Raw genomic sequence first — 8,904 nt, 5'->3', positions numbered from 1 at the left:
TAACATTATATAGAAGAAAGACATAGGGTAACCATATTCCTAAACCCTACTCAAGATGAAAATTTTATCTCAATTCTCAAGTTAGTACTAAGATAATTGGTGTGTTAAGTTTATAAAATTGGATATCAACACGTAACCTAATAAACAAACTTGATTACTTGAAAGTTGAAATACATTTCAATTTAGAAAATCGAATTCAACCTCAAAAGCAAAAACTAATTTAAGGCATAATATTACCAAATAACCAATATATATAATTTTAATACACTAACATAATAAATTTTACACAATCGTCTAATTACATCCATTCTTTTGAATAACTATTCACCAATCACCAATCAGTGTAAAAACAATTATTTTTGCTAACAGGACGACATGCATGTGTAACTGCATCAAAATTCAATTATATATATTATGGAACGTATATATGCAGATTATAAACACAAGTACGGCCTTCATTCTTCATTATCATTCTTTTGCTTCTGCACAAAAGGAAACAACTGGGGCTACAACATACAAAAATCACACACCTGCATATACTTGATGACAAATATGGTAACAGTGCATACATGTCGGGGTGTTTTCAAAATAAAGATCAGTAATGCATATTGTCAATTGAGGGATATATAGGATTTGTATTGCTTAAGAACGAAAAGCACTAAAGTTCGGGGTAATCAGATAATCTATATCCACATCCGAATACCTCTGAGAACCACACTGTTAATGAGTTTTGTTTGCTCATTGAAGAAGTTACAGGTAATGCCAATTTACAGGAGAGAGTTATTATGCATTTAATTTGAAGGAAGGGACCCTGCTTTCTCAAAATACTCCTTCCCCTCAATCGTCCTCTTACTCTTTCAAAAGCATAATCCTCTACCCTAACCTTTGTGGACTTATTGCAAATAAAACTAGTTACTATACTTTATCATCATGGAACCACCACCTTGTCTCCTTCGGCGATCTCCCGTTTCTGCAGTTCTTTACATAGCGATCATTATCTTCCGGGCGTTGCTGTCAAAGAGATCATGCTAGACTTGTTAAAATCAAAATTATGCCAATTCGGTTATGGATTACCAGCTATTTATAAGATTATTTTGGATTCAGATTGTATATAAGAAAAAATAGCTAATAAAAGCAGCATCTTGGTGACCTAAATTACCAGCATCCTATTCCTAAGAGACCCAGATGGAAGAATATGGAAAACAGATTAACAGAGGATTCACAGTAACTAAATTCACACCTTTACAGTTGAGCTTGAAAGCATTGAGAGAATGCTGATGCAGATGGAACTAACTGTCATAGCTGGGGACCATGAATCATACAATATATCTGCATGGCATAGGGCATATTAAATGTCAGCAGATCACCAAAAAAGCAGAACTGAGTCTAGAAGAATCTAATCTTCTTATGTTGAAATGGATGGGATTTCAAAGCTGGTCCCCTTACTTTACAATCAAATGTTGAAATATGAATAAGACTACCATCAAGTATGGTGAAATAGATCTCATCAAACATCATTCTCAAAAGATAAAAGTAAAACCAAACTAATTTTTACATAATTCACACTTATGATAGACGGGCATGAATTGACAATGGAGGAAACAATCCATTGGTAACTTCAATTATTACCACTTTCAAGTTTCAATGTTATTTGTTACTCTTCACAATGTACATCAAAATTATAGGAACAGAAAAATAAAGGACAGTGAATAGTAGCCTTCTAAGCATTTCAAAGTTGTATGGACGCCCGGGCCCTATTAGAATCTTCAGACACAAATATCTAAGGTTATTAACTTCTAAAAAATTGGTTTTAATTTGAGTAAAAATTTGCTTCCACAGGTATCGGTGAAAACTTAAACAAGTAAACAAAGCATCTTTCCGAAGCATTAAGCAAGCAATTATAACTTGAATGCCAAGAAATAAAGGGAAAGTCCGAATCAATTTACAAGCGATGAATTATTTGAGGGCAACACAAGTGTCTGAAGGAAGAGCTAACAGAAAAGCAAATGGCAAATAAACATAAACGTAAAACATACCAAAACCCTGAAAGAAAAAGGTAACCCATAACATAAGTAAAACCATTGACCAATGGAAAATGAAAAACAGTGATCACAAAGGCATAGCATACCTAAACAAATATGGCCGTTGCTGTAAATATGAGGATGCAGTGGAGCAGGATGCAAAAATATGACCTGTTAAACAGTTAACAGCAGAAGTAGGAACATAATAGCATCGGTGAACAAAAGAAGTAGCTAAAAACTTAGTGAAATTATGCAAGTGAGGGCCAAAAGAACCACCTGTGGAGCTTCCATGGGGTAATTCTCTGGAAAATCAACCTGAAGCTGGTAGGTCTCATTAGCGTAAAGTGTGCCAGGAGCTCCAGAGACTTCAATAACCCACCTTCCGAAAACAAACAAAAACACAAAGCAAAAGGGGCAAAAACAATGTAAAGGAACAATGGTGCATGCATAAAGCACTGATAAATTAACACAAAAACGGTGGAAATTAATAAAGGAAGCAGCTTTGAAAGGGGCATCAGGGGTGAGGAGAGGAAGGGGCCAAAAATTGAAACTTTAGGGTGTAGAAATGGAATTTAAAGGGAGAGAGGGGGGAAGAAATAGAATTGGATACCTTTGAAGATTGTCGGTGACTTTGTGCTTGAAACCAGTTGGGGGATTGACCTGCCACTCGACAAGCTCTTTCTGAAGCCTATTGCAGGCAATCTTACTCAGATTCTGAACCCCAAACCCAAACCCAACCCCCAACGAGATTAGAAAACAGAATTAAGAGCGAGTTAGAGAGACATAGAGATAAAGGAATCTGAAGGAGAAGAAGAAGAAGAAGAAAGGGGTTAAGAACCTTGCGAGCGGCAGCGGAGGAACTAGTCATGATTTGCGTTAAGATGATGCAAAAGCTGTTTGTGAGAAATTCAATTAAGAAGGAAGCAAAGAGAGAGAGAAGAGAGAGAGTGAATAAATAGTGGGATGGGAGCTTTGACGAAGTGGACAATACTACCGCTGACGACGCTTTGGGACCTTTTTTTTATTTATTTAAGCTCAATATTTTCGACAATTGTCTTAATATTTAGATGATAATTGAAAAATATTAAATAATAATTTTATTAAATTATTTAATTTATTTTACTTATATAATAACATGTCATTGATTATTTTGTATAAAATTAACAGTATATAAAAATAAAATTTTAAATAAATAATTAAATTTTAAATTATTTATATTTCGACATTATTATGCAAATGAAATATATATATATGCACATATTTTGTATGCGAGAAAACTATATTTAATTATTTATCCATATTTCAAAAAAATTATATTTACATTTATATTGTTTATGTTTTAAACGAGATATGTGAGTTAAACTTTAAAATAGTTTTTAAAATTTATAAAATGTACCGATTTGATTTTTAACTTTTTAATTGCACTATTTATATTTTTCAGATTGAAAAAAAATGCACCTAGTTAGTCCCTTCCCTTTTTTCCGTTCAAACTCCTTCCCGACGGCAGTGATGTGGTAATTTTTTGTCATGCTGGACATCCCAACAGTTACATGATGTGACATTAACCCTAACTGCTGATGGAGTAGCGTACCACTTCTTCTTCTTCTCTATTCGTTTGCTTCGTCGTTGCTGTACTGGGTGGAACGATGGTTGGACGTCCAAATGAGGGAGACGAGAGTTCTATTCTATTCGATCAATACTTTTACCACTTGAAGAATATATCTCAGTTGAAAATTTGAAATTGATGTCATCCAATATACTCTCCGCGGCCTCTCCATCTTCCCAGGTCAAAGTCCTAAAACGACAAGGCTTGTGTGATACTCCAGAAAATTAAACATAAACAACCAACTTAAGTTATTGAAAAACTACCACATAAAAAGACAACTCTACTCATTTCAGCACAAATAAACATAAAAGACAGCACAACAAATAGCCACAGAACTTACATAGAAAAACGGTAATTAAGCTTCCAAAAAACAGCATGCTTCCACTGTGTACCATCACAAAAGCCCTTCAACAACTGATGAGTCATAGAAGTGGCTTCCATTTGTTCTATATTCTCTTTTTGCTAACACTTTTGAGAAAAAATGTACAAAAATCACCGTCCAAATAACAAGTTCAATGTTCAAAGCACACGGACAGACATAAACACAAAACACCTAGTTTCCTCTGTATGAACCATAGCTTGTTTCCTCCAACACAAAACTATGAGAAAGTAAACGTATAGAGCCGTACTGTCACAATCAACAATCACTATAAGGAAATTAAGAGTGCACTCTTCTGTGTCATTTTCACAAACAAGTTATGTGCATCCAATTTTTCTTTAGAAGAAGAATAAGCCAAAACTGGAATTCAAACAAGAAGAACCAACACCTGCATAACTAAAGACCAATAAAAAGTTGGTGAAGTCAACTCATGACCTATAAAGCTATAATTAGTCAACTACAGAAACAATCACCTCCCAAAAGAATCAAAACTCATTTTTTTCTTTTTTTTTTCTGCTTCAATTTTCTGAGCAGCCAAACAAACACATTTAACAACAATCAAACAAACAAGATGCTTAACACTTACCTCTACTATGATTACAAAACCAAATCATTTTTACTATGCACAAATTCATTACACTCCATGGCTATCGAAAGCTCTGGCACTCGTGAGGCTCTGCTGCGACTTGGCGTCTTTGTCGTCGATCGAATAGAACTTCCGTCTTCCTCATTTGCACGGCCAACCATCGTTCCACCCAGCACACCAACGACGAAGCAAACGAACAGAGAAAAAGAAGAAGTGGTACGCTACTCCATCAGCAGTTAAGGTTAAAAAGGGGCTCAGCGAGCACATTGGGTTACAAATTTTCGATAGCCACGTCATGTAACCGTTGGGATGTCCAGCATGGCAAAAAATTGCCACATCACTGTCGCCGGGAAGGAATTTGGACGGAAAAGGAGGAAGGGACCAATTAGGTGCATTTTTTCCAATCTCGAAAACATAAATAGTGCAATTGAAAAGTCAGAGACCAAATTGATGCATTTTGTGAATCTCAGGGACTATTTTAAGGTTTAACTCGAGATATGTATATATTTATATGGTTTACATTAATAATAAATTTACGATATTGAATAATTAAAAAAATATTTATAATATAATTTAAATTAATTTAAAAAATAAAATAAAATAATAATTTATGATTTGAATTATACATTTTAGTTTCTATTTTTAATCTAATTTTTTTTAAATGATTATAATTTATATTGTATCGATTTAAATAATGAATCATAAAATTGATTATACATATTTATAATATCGTCAAAAAATTCTTCGAATCATTTTTTTGGCACATCTTATCAAGTATATACTACCTTAAAGTCATATAGTTAATAATAATATTTTTTATTCATAATGTATCATTTTTTTTTAATATCAGATGGTATATAAACAAAGTAAATTTCAACCTTAAGATTACATAAAAATATCTAAAAGGAATCCTTTTTCACTTCACATGTTTAACCGCTTTAGAGGGAAGAGTACACTCTTAATATTAATATGTAATTCCAATAAAAACATCCAATATTTTATCATAGCATTAGCATGGTTGTTATTTTATTGTTGTCCTCGTTATTTTTCTATTTTATGATAAATTGTCACACTTTCATCCGATCAATAGTTTTTTAAATAAATATAATTTCATTAATATAATATCACAATCTTTTTCATATTATGCTTTTATAGTTTATAAATAAATAAATAATACAAAAAAGAAATGAGTTATTCTCGTAGTTTCTTGAACACGACCTTAAAAAGTAAGAAACTAACAAATGTGATACTTTCGGATTAGTTAAATTAAAAATTAGAAATAAAAAGAAAGGTATCTGGAACCAAATAAAATCCTAATTTGTTTTGAATGCTCTAGTAACCGAAAAGTATAAATACTTAAATAGATTTGACACTGATTAATTCATATATATTAGAATATATTCTCATATTAACCATAGCCCAATTGAACGCCCCAGCTACTATATTGGGCTAATTTTTTTAGTAATAAAAAAATTGTATGTAATTCGATAACATAGTTAATTAATGTATTTTTTATATAATTTTATTTATTTTTTTTTAAAAATAAATTGGACCTTCAAATTTTAAAGTTAAGAGGTAAATTTTTATAGTATATAAATTAGAGAATTCGATGTAAAGTAAATCGAAGGGTTTGATTTGTACATTTTAAAAATTTTTCAATATTAAAATATAAAATCTGGCTCAAAATTGTATATTTAAAAATTTTAAAATAAAAAAATTAAATCTAACTCTTATAACTCTGAAATTTATAAATTTTTTTTAGAAAAAAATAAAAACCACGAATTTAACTTTTAAATTTATAGTATATGTACAAAAAAAAATTACCAAATATCCAAATTAGTAAAAAATACCAGCGGAACTCCGTTACCAAAATATAAAAAGTGACCATATTGTCCTTGGAGTGTGAGCATGTTTCAATCGTCACTCTCAACTCTCAAGTCTCAACTTAAGCATAAACACAAGCCTTATTATATAGGCAATTATTTAAATAAAATAAAGATGATAAGAATATTTTTTTATAAAAATATTTTGTTTAAAAGTGTGATTTATTTATTTATTCATATTTTAAATAAAGATAATATTTTTATAAATATCAAAATTTAACTATATAATATTTATCATCCAAAAATAAAAAAAAATTATTTTCACATAAAAACAATTATGAGGTTTTCGTTATAGTATCCACCTATTACATAACTCATCCAACAAGAATGAAATCGAACATTACTAAAAATAAATAAAAATTAGGATATTGGTGAAGCCACCTAGTTAGTAGTTAATTAGTGTCTTATATTGCAATTTGTATAAAGTTTTTGGTAAGTGATTAATACATGACAACTGATGTGGCCTAAGGTAGTGTAGTACAAAAATTGGGGTAATTTGTTGGTGTTAATAAAGTATTAAAACCACTATTATATGTTATTAATTTTGTTTACCGTTTACTCAGGAAAATAAATATTAACCATTATCCGGTTGAAAATCAAATAGAGGCATCTATCTAAATATTTTATATTTTGCATTGGCAGCACAAATATTCTTTTCTTATATTTATTTTTCCATTGCAATTTACAGCAAAGTAGAGTGGTCTATTAAACTAAGTTTGGAAGAAAAACTAAAATTAAAAGATAAAAAATAAAAAATTAAAGACAAATAGTTAATTAAGTCTATGTATTATATTTGGTTTAAAATATATATAAAATTGAGAGAGAAGTTCTAATTTGTTTTTAAAGAGGAATAAAATTAAAATTAAAAAAGTTAAATAAGAGAATTTTTTAAAAGAAATGTTATTAAAGCTTTAGTTGTTATTCTAAAAAAATTCAGTTTTCTATATCCCTACTTTTTAAAAATATTAAAAAGACTGAAATTTTATATTTTAAAACTAAAATTTTAATTCTAATATTTGACCACCAAACATTTTAATTCTAATATTTGACCACCAAACATATTAAATCCTAATTTTTCAATCTTAATTTTTGCAAACAAACCATCATCCTTACATAACAGACAAAAGTGTGGCGCCAAATTTGGAAGCATTGAAAAGGCAACATTGTAGTCCATAATTTCATATGATCCTTTTAATTTCTTCCAAATTAAACCATTGGTAGGAAGCTGGGGAAAATGATATCAAAAGAGATCTCTATAGATAGTGATGTTCATGATGAGATTTGAATAGGAGGAGACGAGGAGTGATCCAATAATGGTAGGTCATGTATAGATTTGTTGATGAGTAACCACAACCACAAGTATTTCACGCATGAACCACACGCTCTCTTATCATTCTTCATCGTCAAAAGTTCAAACTAGACCTCCGCTATGGAGATTGTGAATATATGATAATTCAGTCAAGTTAAGTGAAATAATATCTCAAAACATACCGCTAGCTACACAATCATTAGGATTAGAATAAAAATCACCAAACTTTTTTTTTCTATAGTAACAAGAAGTAAATGAAATTAAATTATTGGAACTTTTCATTAAATAAATGCAAGTACATTCAGACACACAAGAGTTTCACGAGAAAGCTGAATTTAACTTGAGCTAAACTTAATTTAAGAAAAGTGACAAATCAAAGAAGAAAAGGAAAAGTGATCTGGTTATTATATACAAAAGCGTTCTTTTTATTCTAAACCACCAATATAAATCCAAAACTATTAGGTAGTGTTTGGTGGAGAGACATAGATTAAAAGATTGAGACAGAGAAATAGAGACTAAGAGACAGAGACGGAAATAAATCTCAGTATTCTTTTTGGTGTAAAATGGAAGACAGAAGTTGAAACAAGAATAAAATTCTAATTAAATTTGTACAAAGAGTAAAATTAGAATTAATTAATTGAAATGAGGGTATTTTAGGTATAAAATGTTATTAAAATTTCAGTCTTTGTCTTTAAAAATTTTAGTCCTCTGCATCTCCACTTTGTAGAGCTACTGAGTCACAATCTTTTATATATATATATATATATAAAGAAGAAGAAAAAACTGTGTTGAGCTGCTATAGAAATAAAGCTCTCACTTATAGTGCTAAGTTTCTTATTATTTACCAAATTCAAAGAAATATTACTTAAACCAATCAATATAAATTGTTTAGGTTTACTTACGAAAATATAGCATCAATGAATTGCATAAGGCAGGGTGAGTTTTGAATAAACTAGAAAAAGAACTAACACTAGTATTTTATTTATTTTACTTTCTCACGATCTATCATATGTGGATGGAGCACTTATAATAAAAAGTTAGTAATGACTTTAACATTTTGAATTTGGCTTATTTCTAAGGCAATTAAGGGTAGAAGATAAGCATATATTCTAAGCGTGTT

General features: G+C 30.2%; 1 protein-coding gene across 1 annotated transcript; it reads right to left on the bottom strand.

Annotated features, from left to right (window-relative positions):
• Nucleotides 1-615: 615 nt before the first annotated feature.
• Nucleotides 616-3,015, bottom strand: LOC107488018 (probable ubiquitin-conjugating enzyme E2 16). The gene is given in 7 exon segments (XM_016108715.3): nt 616-953; nt 955-1,011; nt 1,241-1,329; nt 2,129-2,192; nt 2,298-2,400; nt 2,632-2,735; nt 2,860-3,015. Coding segments are annotated over 7 exon segments (492 nt in total). The 5' UTR covers nt 2,890-3,015; the 3' UTR covers nt 616-908.
• Nucleotides 3,016-8,904: the final 5,889 nt, after the last annotated feature.

Source organism: Arachis duranensis, chromosome 5, assembly GCF_000817695.3.
Source record: "Arachis duranensis cultivar V14167 chromosome 5, aradu.V14167.gnm2.J7QH, whole genome shotgun sequence".
NCBI classification, from domain to species: domain Eukaryota; kingdom Viridiplantae; phylum Streptophyta; class Magnoliopsida; order Fabales; family Fabaceae; genus Arachis; species Arachis duranensis.
Note: the sequence above shows the minus strand (reverse complement) of the source record. Positions and strands in the feature narration are given on the sequence as shown.